The following is a 20,709-nucleotide window of genomic DNA, read 5'->3' on the forward strand; positions in this document are numbered from 1 at the left end:
GGTGCCTGTCCTAGAGCAGCCCCCAGGGGTGACGGAGACCACACCCTCTGTGGGGATGGGATTGGGGGTGGCTTCTGAGGAGCAGGTGGCCTGGCCCTGAGCTGGTCCTTTCTGGGTACCCTGGTGCCCTTGCCCTCTAGCCGGTGGGGCCGTGCTCGCCTGTGTCGTCCTAGCCAGGTGGCCTGAAGCCTGGCCCCTTTTCCATCTTCTGTGAAATGGGGCTGTGGTTGAGAGCTGGGGGCCTGGCAGGGCTGGTCACAGCGCAGGGACATGCCAACTGCTGGGCTGGGCAGGGTGCATGGCCGCCCCTGAAGTGTAGTTTTGGGGTAAGAAGGAATGGAGTTCAGGAATTCCCTCACAGCCCTGCCTGTGGCTCTGGGCTGCCCCCGCCAGCGTTGCACCCTGAGCCTGGCAATCCACGGAGGCCTGGTGCAGGGGCTCAGGGCCGAGGGCAGAGCAGGCTGGGCAGAGCCGAGAGTGCCATCCCTGTCCGCACACGCTGCCGTCGTAGTTGAGAGAGGCCCTCAGTGGGTGCGGGGCTCAGGGCGGCTTAGTGGGCAGGCATGGGCTGTGGCAAGTGTCACTCAGGACGTGTATGTGCGGTTCGGGAGTCCCACGGCCGAGGGAGAGATTAGTGGCGCTTTTAGGCCTGGGGCCCTGTTGTCAGGTGAAGAAGGCTTGATGCCCTTCGGCCTCCCTGTTCTTGCGTCCTCCTGGGAGGCTGGAGGCTGTCAGCTGCAGAGGGGGAGCCAGCAGGCGCCCCCAGCCTGACCCGAGCCTCGAGTGAGGGTCCCAGGAGAGGAGGCAAATGGGCACAGAGCTGGGGGCCCACCCACTGCTGCGGGTGATGCCTGCCGCTCCCTCCTCTGGGCCCCCAGGTCCCCCCGGGGGGTAATAAGACGCAGTATGATGAGATTGGCATTCCCGTGGCCCTGCTCAGCTACAAAGACATGCTGGACATCTTCAGGGTAGGTCTGCACCGGCTCAGACCCACACTCCCGAGGAGATGGGGCACGGGGCTTCGGGCTGGCTGCCGGGGGGGTTTGTGCCTCAGTTGGTGGGATCAGGGTGGTGGGTGAGGCGTGGCCCCTGCAGGCCAGGGTCTCCAGCCCCAGCCCCACAGCCCACAGCTGCACGTGGACCCATGGCTGGCGGGTGGCTCTGACGCCTGCCTCTGGTGTGTTCCTTGAGGCAGCGTTTCGGCCGCATGGTGAGGGCGGCGCTGTATGCGCCTAAGGAGCCGGTGCTGGACTACAACATGGTCATCATCTTCATCATGGCTGTGGGCACCGTCGCCATCGGCGGCTACTGGGCCGGGAGTCGGGACGTGAAGAAGTGAGTTTCGCGTCGTGCGTGTGTTGTGACGGGGGCGGGCGGCTCTGACACGGGCCGGGACGGCCAGTCTTCCGGAACAGCAGTGAGTGCTTTGGCCTCTGCAGGCACGGCTCGCCCCGTGGAGCCCTTCCTTTCTTCCTCAGGAGGTCCTGGGAGAGAATCAGTCTCTTTTCCTGCCAGGGTGGGCTCCGGGCACCTGGTGGGTGTGTGGGGCTGGGCAGGTGTGGATGTGGCAGGTATGGGCGTGGCAGGTGCAGGGCTGAGCAGGTGGCTGGGGCTAGCTACCCTCTCCTGCTGAGCCGCCCGGGTCTGGGGAGGCCCCATGTTCAGGGCTCTTTATGCAGGTCCAAGCTGTGGTTGCTGCCCACACGCCAGCCTCTGGCCCGGCCTAGTGGCCACCCCAGCTCAACCCAGGGACGTGGGCCCTGCCACCCTCTGCTGTGTGGTCTCCTCTGCCCTGGGGACGTTCGGGGTGGTTCCTTGCGCTTCAGTCCCCCCCGGGTCCCCTCCTGCTCCCGGGTTTTCTGCACCATTCCCCCGGGTGGCTGTGGGCTCCTGGGCCCCGTGTCGGCCAGTCGGCCCCAGAGCCCCACGACCCCATGGTGTCTCCCAAGAAGGTACATGAAGCACAAGCGCGACGATGGGCCCGAGAAGCAGGAGGACGAGGCGGTGGACGTGACGCCGGTGATGACCTGCGTGTTTGTGGTGATGTGCTGCTCCATGCTGGTGCTGCTCTACTACTTCTACGACCTCCTCGGTGCGCGGCCTTGGGTGGGTGGGCCGCGGCGTGGAGATGCAGCCCGCCCCATGTGGAGGGAGGGTGGCGTGCGGGCCTGGCCCCCGGCCTCACAGCCCTGCCTCTGCAGTGTACGTGGTCATCGGGATATTCTGCCTGGCCTCTGCCACCGGCCTCTACAGCTGCCTGGCGCCCTGTGTGCGGCGGCTGCCCTTCGGCAAGTGCAGGTGAGTCTGCCCGGCTGGCCCCGACGTGCCTGACTCTGTGCGGTGATGGCCACGGCCCCTTTGCCACCCCATAGCACCCCATGGTGCAATATCGCTCAGAGTCTACAGCAGGCGCTCCCTCAGTGCTGGCCTGGGGCTCCTAGGCCCAGGAGCAGGGCGGAGTCTGGGCGAGCTATCAATGGAGCCCACCAGCAGCCAGGCGCCAGGGGTGGCGGGGGGAGGGTGCCCTTGTCCCCAGAAACCCTGCCCCAGGTCGCAGGCCGATGGGGGCACGGGAAAGCACCAGGGTTCTCCGGGGAACCCAGAAGGTTCCCCACAGCCCAGAGCTTGGCCTGGCTCTTAGGGGTAAAGGGAGCTGCTGGGGGGTCTCCGACAAAGTCAGACCTGGGTCTAGGAAGCGGGGCTCGCCCAGGGGGAGACCTTTTTGTGTTGCCGTTCCTGGGTGAGGAGGTGGGAGGTCTGGAGCAGGCAGGGCCTCGGGCGAAGGGGCGCAGCGCAGGCGAGGGGCTCTGTGGGTACAGCCCGTGGCCCCCAGCGCCTGCCCGGGTCGGGCTCTGCCCTGCCCTTGGGGCGCCTACTGTTGTCATCGTGTGGGATGTGGAGTTTAATGAGGACAACAGAGTGGGGGCTGCCACTCTGCAGGGGGTGCCTGGGCCGGGCCCAAGGGTGGTGGGCAGTGGGATGAGGCCGGGAGCTGGTGGGCTTGGCTCTGACTGCCCCGTGCCCCCCCAGGATCCCCAACAACAGCCTGCCCTACTTCCACAAGCGCCCGCAGGCCCGTATGCTGCTCCTGGCGCTCTTCTGCGTGGCCGTCAGCGTGGTGTGGGGCGTCTTCCGCAATGAGGACCAGTAAGTGCTGCTTCCCCTGGGCCCCGGTGGGCAGTGGCGTCCTCAGACGCACCAGGGCTCCTGGGGCCCTGACTCCCTGCCCTCCCTGGAGGCCGCCCCAGCCTGGAGCTGCTTCAGCACCGCGTTATGAAAAGCCCTGGCCCCGGGCTGCTCTGACAGTGCTGCGAGGTCGTTTCACCTGGGTTTGTCCGGGTACCATGGGAACCCTGACTGGAATCCGGGAGGAGAGGCTGGAGCCCCTGTGGCCAGGAGCCACATCCTCCAGCCTGGATGGGACTCCTTTGTGGGGCATCGCTGCCCAGGGCCACAGTCTGTCCCCCGCTGTCCCTTTCCTGGCACCCACGTGCACACCGCAGGTTCGAGGCCCAGGGTGTGGGCACCAGGGCACCCGATCCTCTTGGTCATGACTGCTGCGGCTTCTGAGCAGTGGTGGAGGTGGGGCAGGCACTGCTCCCCCCACTCTCACCTCCCACGCGGCCTGGACTTGTGGCTGCCTCCCGCCGGCCGGGCCTCCCCCATGAGGCCGAGTGCCTGGCGCCGTGTTGGGAGGACAGAGCTGGCCCGTCCCCGCCCGGTCCCCACCGCTGTCGCTGATACCATCTGGCGCTTCCTCCCAGCCTTCCCGAGGCAGCCAAGTACGCTTGGCTTTGGTGTGTATTGGAGCCACGGCACGTTTAACTGGCAGAAGGAAGATGTGAAAATATTTTGAATCCTTTGTACACAAAGAGAAAATGAATCTTTTCAGTTATTTCCAAGCCAGGAAACTCGCTCCGTCACATGAAGTTAGAGCAGGCCTCAGTCAGCTGGGCGCAGGGGCTCACGCCTGGGATCCCAGCATTTGGTAGGCCAAGGCAGGACGATCACTTTGCCCAGGAGTTCAAGACCAGCCTGGGCAACAAGCGAGACCCCCTCTCTATTTAAGAAATAATATAAAATCAGAAAAAATAACTAGCCGCAGTTCTCTGGGTGCTTGCAGTACGTGGCACCTGGAATTGGCTGTACCAGCGTCTCCCATGGAGGCCTCTGCTGTTAGCAGCCGCCCCGCCCGGGGGATGTTTTTATCGCATTTTCAAATGAAGCCTTTCATGTTTGAGACGCTGAGGAACGCTGGGGAACTCGTCCAGCAAGTGACAGGCAGAGCCTGCATGGGGGGCAGGGGCCAGCGGGGAGGAGACGCTGGGGCTTCATGGGGCCAGGAGAGAGCCGAAGTTGCGGCTGGCTGCAGGGGCCGTGGCCTTGTGCAGGAGACGGTTCTGTGCTTTGCCCCAGGGCACCAACCGCATGGCAGCCCCACCCACTGTGGACCCAGAGGTTCTGTGAGGAAACCTGGTGTGGCACAAGTTCTAATTTAATAAACAGTTTGGGCACGGGGGCTCATGCCTGTAATCCCAGCACTTTGGGAGGCCGAGGCGGGCAGATCACTTGAGGTCAGGAGTTTGAGACCAGCCTGGCCAACATGGCAAAACCCCATCTCTACTAAAAATACAAAAAAATTTGCCTGGCATTGTGGTGTGTGCCTGTAATCCCAGCTACTTGGGAGGCTGAGGCAGGAGAATTGCTTGAACCTGGGAGGCGGAGGTTGCAGCGAGTCAAGATCGTGCCACCAAACTCCAGCCTGGGTGACAGAGTGAGACTCCATCTCAAAAACAAAACAAAACAAAAACAGTTTGGAGGGGTCAGTGCCCAAGCCCTCCTGCACACGCACCCTCTGCCTGGCCCCTGCCTACAGCCTGTGACCCCTGCCTACAGCGTGACGCCCACCATCCGGGGACAGCGACTGAGGGGACGCAGCCGGCCAGGCCTGTGTCCACCATCCTGGCCCCACCATCCGGGGACAGCGACTGAGGGGACGCAGCCGGCCAGACCTGTGTCCACTGTCCTGGCTGTGGAGTGGTGGGCTCCTCTACCTGCTTCCGCAGGGTGGGCCCTGGGGTGGGGCCTGTGCCGCCAGCCCTGCTGGAGTTGTAACAGCAGGGGTCCTCCCACAGGTCTGGGGTCCTCAGGGTCATCCCCTGGGCAGGTGGAAGGGCAGTAGGGCCGAGTGCTGGCTGAGAGCAAGGGCCCTGTGTGGCTCGTGGGAGGCGGCGTCCTGGGTGGTCAGCCAGCCTCTGCCCCGGCGGGGATGCTGCTTTGTCTTGCAGGTGGGCCTGGGTCCTCCAGGACGCCCTGGGCATCGCCTTCTGCCTCTACATGCTGAAGACCATCCGTCTGCCCACCTTCAAGGTGAGTGCAGGGAGGGCGCGGCTACGGGGCAGCGTGGGTAGTGGGGGCCCTTCATCCCAGCCTGGCCCGTGTGGGGCTGTGGTCCTTGCAGGTCTGTGCTCCTGCTCACTGCCCTGGGGATGGCCGCCTAGGCCTTTTGTGAAGGGTGGGGCTTGAAGATTGGGTCCCAAAGCCCCCGCTGAGGCGGCCTGGGTGGCTGGCTGCGGGACGGTTCCCGGCAGGGGCAACTCGTGTCTGGATGAGGTGGTGGGGAGAGTGGTTGAATAGGGCTGGAGGAACCGGCCTTAGGTGGTACCGGGAGCGTGGGGATGTCGTCAAGCCCCAGGCGGCTGCACTCCCGTGAGGGCCCCACAGCACCCCAAGCAAGCGGCATTTGAATGCCCAGGATAGCCCTCTGTATCCCCAGAGCCGGCCCCGCGTGGCACAGGCCTCCGCCCTCCCGTCCCCGCCTTCCTGTTATGTGGAGACTCTAAAAGCCTGACTTTTGCCCGTAAATCCCTACCTGATGTTGCTTCCAAAGCTCCTCCTGCGTGGTGCGTCCCTGGCACTGGGCGCGCTCTGCTCAGGTTCCTTTAAAGGCTGCCTCCCAGGAGGAGGCGCTGGGCCTCATGAGATGGGAGTGGGGGAGGCACGGGCCGGGGTGGGGGCCGCCCTCAGCCGTGGGCTTCGCAGGCCTGCACGCTGCTGCTGCTGGTGCTGTTCCTCTACGACATCTTCTTCGTGTTCATCACGCCCTTCCTGACCAAGGTAGGCGACTGCCTGTCCCGCTCCACCCCATCACCCCGCTCCCCCGCCCCCTCGCAACCCCCGCCCCATCACCCCCCCATCACCCCGCCCCCTCGTCCCCCTCCACCCCACACCATGCTCCCCTGCCCCATCACCCCCCATCACCCTGCCCCTTGCACCCCCCCATCGCATCACCCTGCCCCCTCGCCCCATCACCCCACTCCCCTGCCCCCCCACCCCATCACCACGCTCCCTCACTCAACCCCGTTCTGTGCAGAGTGGGAGCAGCATCATGGTGGAGGTGGCCACTGGGCCCTCGGACTCAGCCACCCGTGAGAAGGTGTGTCTTCTGACTGCAGGGTCTCAGGTTGCCATGGGTCAAGGTGTTGCGCGGAGCGGATAGGGCTCGAGGCATCCCGCGGCCGGGTGAGGGTCCTGGAGGACATTGTCCTCTTCCCGTCTTTGCAGCTGCCCATGGTCCTGAAGGTGCCCAGGCTGAACTCCTCACCTCTGGCCCTGTGTGACCGGCCCTTCTCCCTCCTGGGTTTCGGAGACATTTTGGTGCCAGGTACTGAGGCGGGTGGAGCACACAGGTCCGCGCTGTGGGGCAGGGCCCCGGGCGGCTGAGGTTTGCCTTTGGGAGTGAGTGGCCCGCACACCGTCGGCTGGAGATAAAGCCCTGAGGGTCAGAGTCGGGCAGGTTGGGGCCGTCGAGGCCTGGGTGCCTGGGCAGCGAGGGCATTGCCTGGGTGGGGTAGGGACTCCCTTGGTTCTTAGGGAGCGGGGAAGGCCCCCCGATTGCAGACAGCCTCACCCCATCCTGCTTGGGGTTGTGCAGGGGTCCCTGCTGGGGCCTGGATCCCGGGTCCCAGTGAGCTCATGTTGTTGCAGAAGGCAGAGACTACCCTCGCAGCCTCAGTGTCCCCAGGGTCCTGCCAGGTGTGTCTGCCTGGACTTTGTCCTCATTGTGGTCTCAGTTTACCCACTGAGAGTCATGGCAGCCCTGTCCCAAGTGAGTGTGTGGCCTGTCTGTGAAATGACAGCAGCCACCAGGCAGCGAGAGGCCCACGGCGCCCACAGGTGCTCAGGTGCCCGCCGCTCCCAGGAAGCCCCTGCTCCGAGGCTCTGCGGGCCCGAGTAAGCCTCCGCCCCGTGCCTCCCCCAGGGCTGCTGGTGGCCTACTGCCACAGGTTTGACATCCAGGTACAGTCCTCCAGGGTATACTTCGTGGCCTGCACCGTCGGTAAGTGCCTTGGTTGGGCCCGTGCTGGCCTCTCCGGCTCCAGCCCCACCCTGACTTAGCCTCTGTCCTGACCCTGACCCCTAACCCCAACTCCAACCCTAACCCTAATTCCAACTCTAACACCGTAACCGTAACACCCTAACCCTAACCCCCTGGCCACTCCGGGAGCTGGGCTCGGGTGGCTGGGCCTGTGCCTCCGTCCCCCTTTCTCATTCTTCCTGGGCCTTCTCCTCCGTCCCCATCTTTCTCATTCTCCCTGGGCCTGTGCCTGCATCCCCCTTTCTCATTCTCCCTGGGCCTGTGCCTCCGTCCCCGTCTTTCTCATTCTCCCTGGGCCTGTGCCTGCATCCCCCTTTCTCATTCTCCCTGGGCCTGTGCCTCCGTCCCCGTCTTTCTCATTCTCCCTGGGCCTGTGCCTCCGTCCCCGTCTTTCTCATTCTCCCTGGGCCTGTGCCTGCATCCCCCTTTCTCATTCTCCCTGGGCCTGTGCCTCCGTCCCCGTCTTTCTCATTCTCCCTGGGCCTGTGCCTCCGTCCCCGTCTTTCTCATTTTCCCTGGGCCTGTGCCTCCGTCCCCGTCTTTCTCATTCTCCCTGGGCCTGTGCCTCCGTCCCCGTCTTTCTCATTTTCCCTGGGCCTGTGCCTCCGTCCCCGTCTTTCTCATTCTCCCTGGGCCTGTGCCTCCGTCCCCGTCTTTCTCATTTTCCCTGGGCCTGTGCCTCCGTCCCCGTCTTTCTCATTCTCCCTGGGCCTGTGCCTCCGTCCCCGTCTTTCTCATTTTCCCTGGCTTCCATTGTTCTGTTCTTTTCTTTTCCTTTTCTTTCCTGTTTTCCTCTTTTTGTCTTTTTCTTCTTTGCCTTGTCTGCTACTGTTTCTTTTGTTGTGAACGTATTTACACGAAGTGCTGTTATCTGCTGACCCACATTGTTTTGAAAAACGTCCCCCACCGCAGCCGGCCCTAAGGAAAGAAGCTGCGGGGGCTTCTGGTTCCTGAGCACAGGGCCAGGCCAGGCCGCCTCTGCCGAGCCACGCCTCCGACCCCGCCCTCCACGTGGCTCCCTAAACGTCCACCCCCAGGGCCAGGAGAGTTCAGGCCGGCCTGCTGTGCCTTTGGTTGGTGGTGGCCCCCTCACACCTGCCTCCTGCAGCCTCAGGTGCCCCTGGCTTTCCCCTCGCCCGATTTTCCTGTCTTCATGATTATCCTTTAAAATCACGGCTGAGGCCGGGCACGGGGGCTCATGTCTGTGATCCCAACTTTCTAACCCTAACCCTAACTTGAACCCTAGTCCAGGAGTTCAAGACCAGCCTGGGCAACATAGTAAGACCCTGTCTCTGCAGAAGAATGCAAAAATTAGCCGGGCATGGTGACATGTGCCTGTAGCCCCAGCTACTCTGGAGGCTGAGGTGGGAGGATCACTTGAGCCTGGGAGTTCAAGGCTGCAGTGAGCCATGATCGTGCCACTGCACTCCAGCCTAGGCAACAGAGTGAGACCCTGTCTCGAAAAAATAATAATAAAATGAAAGAAAAAATAAAAACACAGCTGCAGAGATTTGTCTCTCCTGAAGCATAATTTGTCAAGTTGTCCCTGTAATTCCTGAGACTGAAGCCGCTGAGGTTTTATAGGTGCCAGCCCTCTCCGTTTGTCTCTGTCTGCTTCTGTTGGTGATGGCTGATGGACAGGTGGATGCTCTAAAATGGACCAATAGCGACGCTCCCCGTGGCATGGCGTCACAAATACAGAGATGAGTGTTAGAAAAAGTGCCGGGAGCAGTGTGCTTGCTGGACACAGCGGCTCTTCTTTTAAGAGTGTTCTAACAAATAATTAATTTTCTCAGAGCTTTATTTTGAAATAATTTCAAATGACAGTTGCAGGATCGCTACAGAGAACTCCCGTGTGCCCCGTTCTCAGAGGGACTGGTCATTTCTTCACATTCGCTTGATTCCATTCTCTCTCCCTCCACACACAGACTCACGCGCTCTCATTCGCTTGATTCCGTTGTCTCTCCACACACACACTCGAGCTCTCATTCGCTTGACTCCGTTCTCTCTCCACACACGCTCACGCGCTCTCATTCTCTTGATTCCGTTCTCTCTCCACACACACTCACGCTCTCATTCGCTTGATTCCGTTCTCTCTCTCCACACACACTCACGCTCTCATTCTCTTGATTCCGTTCTCTCTCTCCACACACACTCACGCTCTCATTCTCTTGATTCCGTTCTCTCTCCACACACACTCACGCGCTCTCATTCGCTTGATCCCGTTCTCTCTCTCCACACACACACTCACGCGCTCTCATTCGCTTGATTCCATTCTCTCTCTCCACACACACACTCACGCGCTCTCATTCGCTTGATTCCGTTCTCTCTCTCCACACACGCTCACGCGCTCTCATTCGCTTGATTCCGTTCTCTCTCTCCACACACACACTCACGCGCTCTCATTCGCTTGATTCCGTTCTCTCTCCACACACACTCACGCGCTCTCATTCGCTTGATCCCGTTCTCTCTCTCCACACACACACTCACACGCTCTCATTCGCTTGATTCCATTCTCTCTCTCCACACACACACTCACGCGCTCTCATTCGCTTGATTCCGTTCTCTCTCTCCACACACACACTCACGCGCTCTCATTCGCTTGATTCCATTCTCTCTCTCCACACACACACTCACGCGCTCTCATTCGCTTGATTCCATTCTCTCTCTCCACACACACACTCACGCGCTCTCATTCGCTTGATTCCATTCTCTCTCTCCACACACACACTCACACGCTCTCATTCGCTTGATTCCATTCTCTCTCTCCACACACACACTCACACGCTCTCATTCGCTTGATTCCATTCTCTCTCTCCACACACACACTCACGCGCTCTCATTCGCTTGATTCCGTTCTCTCTCTCCACACACACACTCACGCGCTCTCATTCGCTTGATTCCATTCTCTCTCTCCACACACACACTCACGCGCTCTCATTCGCTTGATTCCATTCTCTCTCTCCACACACACACTCACGCGCTCTCATTCGCTTGACTCCGTTCTCTCTCCACACACGCTCACGCGCTCTCATTCTCTTGATTCCGTTCTCTCTCCACACACACTCACGCTCTCATTCGCTTGATTCCGTTCTCTCTCTCCACACACACTCACGCTCTCATTCTCTTGATTCCGTTCTCTCTCTCCACACACACTCACGCTCTCATTCGCTTGATTCCGTTCTCTCTCCACACACACTCACGCTCTCATTCTCTTGATTCCGTTCTCTCTCTCCACACACACTCACGCTCTCATTCGCTTGATTCCGTTCTCTCTCCACACACACTCACGCTCTCATTCTCTTGATTCCGTTCTCTCTCTCCACACACACTCACGCTCTCATTCGCTTGATTCCGTTCTCTCTCCACACACACTCACGCTCTCATTCGCTTGATTCCGTTCTCTCTCTCCACACACACTCACGCTCTCATTCGCTTGATTCCGTTCTCTCTCCACACACACTCACGCTCTCATTCTCTTGATTCCGTTCTCTCTCTCCACACACACTCACGCTCTCATTCGCTTGATTCCGTTCTCTCTCCACACACACTCACGCTCTCATTCGCTTGATCCCGTTCTCTCTCCACACACACTCACGCGCTCTCATTCGCTTGATTCCGTTCTCTCTCTCCACACACACTCACGCTCTCATTCTCTTGATTCCGTTCTCTCTCTCCACACACACTCACGCTCTCATTCGCTTGATTCCGTTCTCTCTCCACACACACTCACGCTCTCATTCTCTTGATTCCGTTCTCTCTCTCCACACACACTCACGCTCTCATTCGCTTGATTCCGTTCTCTCTCCACACACACTCACGCTCTCATTCGCTTGATCCCGTTCTCTCTCCACACACACTCACGCGCTCTCATTCGCTTGATTCCATTCTCTCTCTCCACACACACACTCACGCGCTCTCATTCGCTTGATTCCATTCTCTCTCTCCACACACACACTCACGCGCTCTCATTCGCTTGATTCCATTCTCTCTCTCCACACACACACTCACGCGCTCTCATTCGCTTGATTCCGTTCTCTCTCCACACACACTCACGCGCTCTCATTCGCTTGATTCCGTTCTCTCTCCACACACACTCACGTGCTCTCATTCGTTTGATTCCATTCTCTCTCCACACACACTCACGCGCTCTCATTCGCTTGATTGCGTTCTCTCTCCACACACACACTCACGCGCTCTCATTCGCTTGATTCCGTTCTCTCTCTCCACACACACACTCACGCGCTCTCATTCGCTTGACTCTGTTCTCTCCACACACGCTCACGCGCTCTCATTCGCTTGATTCCGTTCTCTCTCCACACACACACTCACGTGCTCTCATTCGCTTGATTCCGTTCTCTCTCCACACACGCTCATGCGCTCTCATTCGTTTGATTCCATTCTCTCTCCACACACACTCACGCGCTCTCATTCGCTTGATTCCATTCTCTCTCTCCACACACACACTCACGCGCTCTCATTCGCTTGATTCCATTCTCTCTCTCCACACACACACTCACGCGCTCTCATTCGCTTGATTCCGTTCTCTCTCCACACACACTCACGCGCTCTCATTCGCTTGATTCCGTTCTCTCTCCACACACACTCACGTGCTCTCATTCGTTTGATTCCATTCTCTCTCCACACACACTCACGCGCTCTCATTCGCTTGATTGCGTTCTCTCTCCACACACACTCACGCGCTCTCATTCGCTTGATTCCATTCTCTCTCCACACACACTCACGCGCTCTCATTCGCTTGATTGCGTTCTCTCTCCACACACACTCACGCGCTCTCATTCGCTTGATTCCGTTCTCTCTCTCCACACACACACTCACGTGCTCTCATTCGCTTGATTCCATTCTCTCTCTCCACACACACTCACGCGCTCTCATTCGCTTGATTCCGTTCTCTCTCTCCACACACACACTCACGCGCTCTCATTCGCTTGACTCTGTTCTCTCCACACACGCTCACGCGCTCTCATTCGCTTGATTCCGTTCTCTCTCCACACACACACTCACGTGCTCTCATTCGCTTGATTCCGTTCTCTCTCCACACACGCTCATGCGCTCTCATTCGTTTGATTCCATTCTCTCTCCACACACACACTCATGCTCTCATTCGTTTGATTCCGTTCTCTCTCTCCACACACACACTCACGCGCTCTCATTCGCTTGATTCCGTTCTCTCTCTCCACACACACACTCACGTGCTCTCATTCTCTTGATTCCGTTCTCTCTCCACACACACTCACGTGCTCTCATTCGCTTGATTCCGTTCTCTCCCTCCACACACACTCACGCGCTGTCATTCGCTTGATTCCGTTCTCTCTCCACACACACTCACGTGCTCTCATTCGCTTGATTCCGTTCTCTCCCTCCACACACACACTCACGCTCTCATTCGTTTGATTCCGTTCTCTCTCTCCACACACACACTCACGCGCTCTCATTCGCTTGATTCCATTCTCTCCCTCCACACACGCTCACGCGCTCTCATTCGCTTGATTCCGTTCTCTCCCTCCACACACGCTCACGCGCTCTCATTCGCTTGATTCCGTTCTCTCCACACACACACTCACGCGCTCTCATTCGCTTATTTCCGTTCTCTCTCTCCACACACACTCACGTGCTCTCATTCACTTGATTCCGTTCTCTCTCCACACACACTCACGCGCTCTCATTCGCTTGATTCCGTTCTCTCTCCACACACACTCACGCGCTCTCATTCGCTTGATTCCGTTCTCTCTCCACACACACACTCACGCGCTCTCATTCGCTTATTTCCGTTCTCTCTCTCCACACACACTCACGTGCTCTCACTCACTTGATTCCGTTCTCTCTCCACACACACTCACGCGCTCTCATTCGCTTGATTCCGTTCTCTCTCCACACACACTCACGTGCTCTCATTCGCTTGATTCCGTTCTCTCTCCACACACACTCACGCGCTCTCATTCGCTTGATTCCGTTCTCTCTCCACACACACTCACGCGCTCTCATTCGCTTGATTCCGTTCTCTCTCCACACACACTCACGTGCTCTCATTCGCTTGATTCCGTTCTCTCTCTCCACACACACTCACGTGCTCTCATTTGCTTGATTCCATTCTCTCTCTCCACACACACTCACGCGCTCTCATTCGCTTGATTCCGTTCTCTCTGTCTCCACACACGCACTCACCCTCCCCCGTGTACTGTACTTGGCCCTCCCTAGCCATGGGTTCCTGCAGCTGTGGATTTCACCAGCTGTAGGTTGAAAATATTTGGGGAAAAGATGTGTGTTCTTATCTGTACTGAACACATGCAGATTTTTTGGGCCAGTTTTCCCGAAGCAATGCCATGCGACAGCCATCGCCCGTGGCGACATCGCATTTGCGTTTGTGGGAACCTATGGTGATTTATGGTTTGGCAGGACGCGGGTGGGTTCTAGGCAGACACTGTGCCAGTTTACGTCAGGGACATGAGCAAGGGCGTCCTGGCAGCCCTCCCCTGCGGGTGCCAAGGGTGGCCATGTGTGCGTTTGTGTACTTACATGCACACGTATGTAAATCACAGGCTGCGTTCTCAGGGGACTGGGGGCACGGCCCCGGTGGGTGGACACCGTGCCCTTGGACCCCAAACATTTCACCGGGTGTCTCCTGAGAACTTAGTTTATATGTCCACAGCTCGGTGTTCAAGGGTTTTCTGGTCAGGCACGTGTGTCACCTTCGGCTGATTTTCTCATTAGAGGTTCATAGAGACTGCATCCCAGACACGTCTCGCAGCCCCCCTCTGCTATCCCGCTGCCTCCCGCTGTCCTGCAGCTGCCCGGACCCTGCCCCTCCCTGTCCCTCTCCTTGCCCTGGCCGTTCCATGTCCTCGGTGACCCTGGCTCCAGTAGGGTCAGGGTGGGAGTGCGGCCCAGGAGGTGCCGGAAGGATCCATGTACTTTGGGGAGCCCGTGGCCCTGCCGGCTGAACCCCCACTCTACCTCTCCCGTCCTCGCACACCCCTGCCCTCCACCACCCCCAGCCCGCTCACGTTCTTCCCAGGGAAATGGGTGGTGGCCCTGGCCTGCCTGGCTGAGGTGATGCCTCCTCTGTCCCCACAGCCTATGGCGTTGGCCTCCTTGTGACATTCGTGGCGCTGGCCCTGATGCAGCGTGGCCAGCCCGCTCTCCTCTACCTGGTGCCCTGCACGCTGGTGACGAGCTGCGCTGTGGCGCTCTGGCGCCGGGAGCTGGGCGTGTTCTGGACGGGCAGCGGCTTTGCGGTGAATACCAGTTTGCTCTGACTGTGAGAAATACTCGCCTAGTGAGCCCTAACTAGAGTTAAAGTTGAGTGAGACCTCCAGCCACAGCCAGCCCTGCGGCCACGACGGGGCTCAGGGTCCTGGCACCTTCTGCTTTGGGTGTCATGCGCGTGTGGCCCCGGTGGAAGGACGTGCGTGCAGCTCCTGTGCCGGGTGGGACACGGGGGTGCCAGGTGGGACGCGGGGGTGCCGAGTGGGGCCCGGGGGTGCCGGGTGGGACGCGGGGGTGCCGGGTGGGACGCGGGGGTGCCGGCTGGGACCCGGGGGTGCCATGTCCTTTCTAAAGTTGCTTCTCCCAAATAGTCAGTAGCGCCCCACCTGCGTGGGCATCGGGCATCCATCGCCTCTCCTGCCGAGAGCGAGGCGCCTGACTGGGGGTGGGGCCGCAGGGCCCTGGACGAGGGGAGCAGGCCGGCCCTGGCTGTGGAAGCCCTGTCCCCTGTCCCCCTCGGCAAGGCAGGGGGTGGTTGGCAAGGGTTAAACGTGCGATGCAGGGAGGGCTTACGCCACGTCGGTTCTGCTCTTGTGATTTTTTGTGAACAGGAGTAGGTGGGACCCCCCCTTCCAGTGTGCCGCTCAGGTGACTTCCTGGGTTCCCGGGACTCAGGCGCATTGTGCCCGAGAGCTGCCCCCGCCCCTCCGGGCAGCGCCTCTTGGAGGCCATGACCACCCGGGGAGCAGCCCTGCGCCACACGGCGATCCTCAGGCTGTTGGGCATGGGTGCAGCTCCTCCCATAGCCGGTCTCCCTCTGGGGGAGATGCCGCACTTCTCAGCGGTGCTGGCTGCGCATGGGGTCCTACGTCATGTTTTTGTGGAGGTTATACCACACCCGTCCCTGCTGCACTGGTGTGATGCATTGGGTCGAGCTGTGGTTCCAGTGCCGAGCTGGGCTCATGGGTCCCACAGATGGGACCATGGCCTGAGACCAGGCCCGAGGGAGAAGTCTCCTGGGGCCAGCATCCCCACCCCAAAGGTCTCCCCATTCTGATGGGCATTTCAGAGGGTTCAGGAGAAGCCGGGGACCAGGCCCAGGGGCGGGAGACGGTGGTCCAGGCTTTTCTTTGGAGAGGCTTTGCACAGCTTCCAGCCTCTGCTGGCCTCAGATGGCCCTCCCGCGGCGCCTGTGCCGATGGACAGGGTCCTGGGTGCCCGTAGGTCATGGAGCCGGCCCCCTCCTTGGGTCCAGAGCCCCTGGGGATGGCGCCTCATTTTGACCCTGCCCCCGTGGCCTGCGGGTGCTGGGTGTCCTGGCCCCTGCCAGGGCCCTCCTCTGGGTCCCTGTCTCCGCCTCACCTCTGCCTCCCTTCTCCTGTAGAAAGTCCTACCTCCATCTCCGTGGGCCCCAGCGCCAGCTGACGGCCCGCAGCCTCCCAAAGACTCTGCCACGCCGCTCTCCCCGCAGCTGCCCAGCGAAGAACCAGCTACATCCCCCTGGCCTGCTGAGCAGTCCCCAAAATCACGCACGTCCGAGGAGATGGGGGCTGGAGCCCCCATGCGGGAGCCTGGGAGCCCAGCTGAACCCGAGGGCCGGGACCAGGCCCAGCCGTCCCCGGTAACCCAGCCTGGCGCCTCGGCCTAGGGGAGGGGTGAGATGCTCGCTGCCGTGCCCGCCACACCAAGATGTTGGGGCTGCCTGGCGCCCACTGGAGACAGACAGACAGACGCCTGTCCCCCGGGACTGAGGCCTATGCCGTCCCCACCTGCCCCAACATGGTGCTCATCCTTGCCGAGACCCCTGCGGTCCGTGCCCGCGCCCAGCCCAGCTGCCCTGGCTGCACGCCTGCTGCTCCAAGCTCGCCCGGCTGCCACAAGCTCTCTGCGGGTCCGTCCTCCCCACCGGGGTCCTTCCTCGCAGGCCCTGCCTGGCCTCTCTGCAGACCCTCAAGCGTCGTCTGCATGAGCGAGCAGGCGTGGGTGGACTCTGGCCGCAGCCACACTTGGTGCTCACCAGCTGCTTCGTCCTCCAGGTGACCTCCCTCCCCACGGCGTCCTTTTCTCCGGGTGGAAGAGCAGCTTTCTGTCTCCCAGAAGGCATCGCTTTTCCCTCTTGAGCAGATCGGAGCCCCTGGGAGGTTTGGAAGCTGCTTTCAAGCCTAGGACACGGACTGGTGGCCGGGGCGGCCTCTGGACCCTGACGCTGGCTGAGACAGGCCCGTGGGGCAGGGTTTTGGGGCGTGAACGAGGCTGGCAGTGAGTGGACAAGCTGCTCCCCTGGCTAAGGCCCTGCCCTGCCCTCAGCCAGAGGTGTCTGGCCATGCCTGCACACTCCTCCCCGTTTTAATAAATGGTCGCAACTTCTAGAAGTCCTGCTGGTGCCACCTGGTGGGGTGGACGTCTCTCAGACTGCCCTTCTGACAAGCAGGGGTGGTGGGCGCCAGGCAGGCTGAGTCAGGCCCTCAGGGGTCCCTGGAGCCCTGGGAGGGAGGAACTGGGTCGTGGGAGGTCCTGGTAGCTCCCGGCACCCAACCTCGCTTCCCGTGTGGGCCCCGTGTTGCTTTTCTGCTGAGAGGGGCTTGGGCCTCGGTTCTCCCTGTGGCAGTGGCGTTGGTGCGTGGGTTCTTAACCCTCTGGACCCAGCAGCTAGGAGCTTCTGGAACCCACGAGGACATCTGCCACGGGCGTGGTCTACTCACTGATGGGATCCTCCTGATTCCAGGGCAGAGACGTCCGTGCGGGAACTGACCGAGGCGTGGCCCCAGGCCCCGGCATCCTCTGCTCGCTGACCGAGGCGTGGCCCCAGGCCCTGGCATCCTCCCCTCGCTGCACGTGGTCACTTCCGAAGCAGCGCTCCCTGTGGCCACAGAGACAGAGCCTGCACCCTGGCTGTCTGTGGTGCCTGGGCCCCAGCTCCCGCCCGCCACCCGCCCTGTCGAGTGCGGCCTCCAGACTCGAGTCCAGAATCTGTTTCTGTCAAGTCAGTCGTCCCCAGCTGCACACGGGGACTGCTGAGTGCTGCGTTCTCACGGGTCTGTTCCGGACAGAGGGTGGCAGGGGTGAGCCCTGATCCCTTACAAAAAATACCAGCTTCCCAGGGAGTAATGGCGCCTTCACTGAAGCCATTTTGTACATGGGGACGGGGTGGGGACGTCTCTTTTTTGGTGTTGGACATTTGACCAGTGGGGAGGGGTTCAGAGGCGGCGGTCCTATCCTTGGCTCCGTCTGTCCATGTGGCCTTGCTGCCATTCAGTCTGATCATTAAACACAGCTTTTGATACATGTGGCCCGGCCTCTGCCTCCGCAGCGCACGGCTTGGGGCATCTGCTCTGTGCAGGTCCCGGTGAGCAGAACTGAGAGCTGGCAGGCCGCCTGGCTGTCCTGCAGAGGATGGATTGGAATTGCCACCGCAGGGCCGGCCAGTGCTGTGAGGTGCCCAGCGTCACTCCCATGGGCTCTGTGGGCCACGTGGTCCCTGTCACGCTTCTCACCTCTGCCACTGTTGCTGGAAAGCATCACAGACCATGTATAAAATGGGCCAAAATACCTTTTACAAAATTAAAATAGAGATGGGGTCTTGCAGTGTTGCTGAGGCTGATCTCGAACTGCTGAGCTCAGACAATCCTCCTGTCTCGGCCTCCCAAAGAGCTGCAATTACAGGCATGAGCCACCACGCCCATCCCTCAAATAATTTTCTTGCCAGACCCTGAAATTGGAATTGTATAGCATTCTCACGTCTCAAAAGAGTTTATTATTATTTTTTTCTCTTTAAAAATGCAAAGACCTGTCTTAGCCGCTTTGGGACAAGGTTTGGTTTCCAGCTGCTGCTGGCTGGCCCCGGGCCTGTGGGAACGTGGGTGATGGATGCGGGTTTGTGTGCGGGCTGAGAGGCCAGTGAGTCCTGAGCATCTACCAGGCATCAGGGACTGCTGTGTGTGTTGTTCTAGTCTCACAAAGTTCTCCGCTACGTTAGAGAAAGTGAGACCCAGGCTGGGCATGGTGGCTCACGCCTGTAACCCCAGTGCTTTGGGAGGCTGAGGTGGGAGGATTGCTTGAGCCTAGGAGTTTAAGACCAGCCTGGGCAATGTAGCAAGACCCCATTTCTACAAAAATTACCTGGGTGTGGTGGCACACACCTGTAGTCCCAGCTGTTCAGGAGGCTGGGGCAGGAGAATCACTTGAGCCCAGGAGGTCAAGGCTGCAGTGAACTGTGATCGCACCACTGCACTCCAGCCTGGGTAACAGAGCGAGACCCTGTCTCCAAAAAAAAAAAAAAGCCACCAGCAAGCCTCTGAGGCCACATGGCTGTGAGGGATCAGAGACATGGATTCCTCCAGGCCCCGAGCCAAACCACGACTGCCTGGCAGCGTGACGCCCTTGGCCTTAATGTGGAACAGGGTAAGGACACAGCAGGAGATGGAGGCTCAGGCCTTACCACTCACAGCAAACCTGAATTCAAACCCACTGGGGAAGGGACGGCTTAATCACGGAAAGCGAATTCCAGAATACTTGAAGTCACACTTATGTTTCGGTTTTTTAACTTGGGCAGTTCCTCGATACGCTCCAGAAGGAGCACCCCCAATTGCCTTTCCACGGGGGAACTCACTGCTCAGAGGCCACTCGGCGATGGCTCTGAACACCTCCCCTGTGTGCCTCTAGTGGTAATTTGTCCTGTCCAGGAAAAGAAAAAGTCGCTATGTCATTAGCTCCGGTGGATGTGAGCCCCAGCGCTGAAAGTTACAGTCAGGACTCAGCGCACGGAGCCCTGGGCTCACACCACGTCCACCTGTGACCTCCTGCGGTCGTGGGCAAGTCCCTCCGCCTCCAACTCCCTGTCCTCTGGAAAGAGGGTTAGTAATGTACCTACTGCAAGGCACAACAGCCAGGATGTCACCAAATCAGCCATCTGGTTGGACGCTTAGAAGCAGTCGGGACTTTTGTGCTAGTGACACACCTGGTTCAGGAAGACAAAGGGGCTCCTGCCAGGCTCAGCAGGTGCCCAAGCTCGGGGGGGTGTGCACACCTCGACTGTCCAGGTCACACACGGCCCAGGGATGTCAGGGAGGTAGAGCTGGGGAAATGGAAACAGGCTGCCTGCTGGCACTGGGGAGGATATTTTGTTTCTTTTCGTGCGGAGCATCCCTCTGTCTTGCAGTTTAAGTTACAAAGTGGAACAATATGGTAACAATCGTGATTTTCTTTCACTAAGCTGACCAGAGCTTACACATTTTTTATCCACTCACCTATCCATCCATTTATCCAACCGGCCATCCACCCATCCATCCACCCACCCACCCACCCATTTATGCAACCATCCATCCATCCATCCATCCATCCACCCATCCATCCATCCACCCACCCACCCATTTATCTAACCATCCATCCATCCATCCATCCATCCATGCATCCATCCACCCACCCACCCACCCACCCATTTATGCAACCATCCGTCCACACATTTATCCATTTGTTCATCCACACACCCACCCATTCACCCACCTGTCTGTTCAGTTATCCATCCATCCATCCACATACCCTCCATCCACCCATTTATCCACCCATCCATCCACCCATTCACCTATCCACCCATCCATCTATCCATCCATCCACCCACCCCCGCACCCACCCATCCACACACCTATCCATTTATCCAACCATCCATCCACCTATCCACATACCCATCCACCCAGTTATCCAACCACCCATCCACTTATCCACATATCCATCCATCCAGCCACCCATTCATCCATCCATCCACCCATCCACACACCCATCCATCTACATGCCCAACCATCCACTCACCCACACACCCACCCATCCACACACCCATCCGTCCACACACCCATCCATCCATTCATCCATCCATCCATCCATCCATCCATTCACCCACCCACTCACCCATCTATCCACCCATCCACCCATCTACCCATTCATTCATCCACCCACCCACCCATCCATCCATCCACCTATCCACCCACCCACCCATCCATCCATCCATCTACCTGCCCATCTAGCCATTCATCCATCTACCCACCCCTCCACTCATCCATCCATTTGCCCATCCATCCACCCATTATTTACCCCCCCACCCATCCATCCAT

The 20,709-nt window shown here is 59.6% G+C and overlaps 1 protein-coding gene across 8 annotated transcripts in view; it reads left to right on the forward strand.

Moving 5' to 3' along the window:
• SPPL2B (signal peptide peptidase like 2B) overlaps window positions 1-17,890 on the forward strand; it is a 26,513-nt gene extending 8,623 nt beyond the window's left edge. Inside the window, exons 4-16 of one of the 8 annotated variants that reach the window (XM_063701950.1) lie at window positions 879-968; window positions 1,196-1,335; window positions 1,950-2,092; window positions 2,202-2,298; window positions 3,031-3,147; window positions 5,289-5,370; window positions 6,043-6,117; window positions 6,374-6,436; window positions 6,565-6,664; window positions 7,262-7,339; window positions 14,474-14,634; window positions 15,990-16,226; window positions 16,642-17,890. In XM_063701950.1, the coding sequence (XP_063558020.1) occupies window positions 879-968; window positions 1,196-1,335; window positions 1,950-2,092; window positions 2,202-2,298; window positions 3,031-3,147; window positions 5,289-5,370; window positions 6,043-6,117; window positions 6,374-6,436; window positions 6,565-6,664; window positions 7,262-7,339; window positions 14,474-14,634; window positions 15,990-16,226; window positions 16,642-16,725 (1,467 nt within the window). In that variant the 3' untranslated portion in view covers window positions 16,726-17,890. Of the gene's footprint in view, window positions 1-878; window positions 969-1,191; window positions 1,336-1,949; window positions 2,093-2,201; window positions 2,299-3,030; window positions 3,148-5,288; window positions 5,371-6,042; window positions 6,118-6,373; window positions 6,437-6,564; window positions 6,665-7,261; window positions 7,340-8,290; window positions 8,493-14,473; window positions 14,698-15,989 lie in introns of all 8 variants that reach the window. The other 7 variants (XM_063701953.1, XM_063701952.1, XM_063701954.1 and 4 more) reach the window with 7 other exon arrangements.
• The last annotated feature ends 2,819 nt before the right edge of the window (window positions 17,891-20,709 follow it).

Source organism: Gorilla gorilla, chromosome 20 (genome assembly GCF_029281585.2).
Source record: "Gorilla gorilla gorilla isolate KB3781 chromosome 20, NHGRI_mGorGor1-v2.1_pri, whole genome shotgun sequence".
Classification (NCBI taxonomy): domain Eukaryota; kingdom Metazoa; phylum Chordata; class Mammalia; order Primates; family Hominidae; genus Gorilla; species Gorilla gorilla.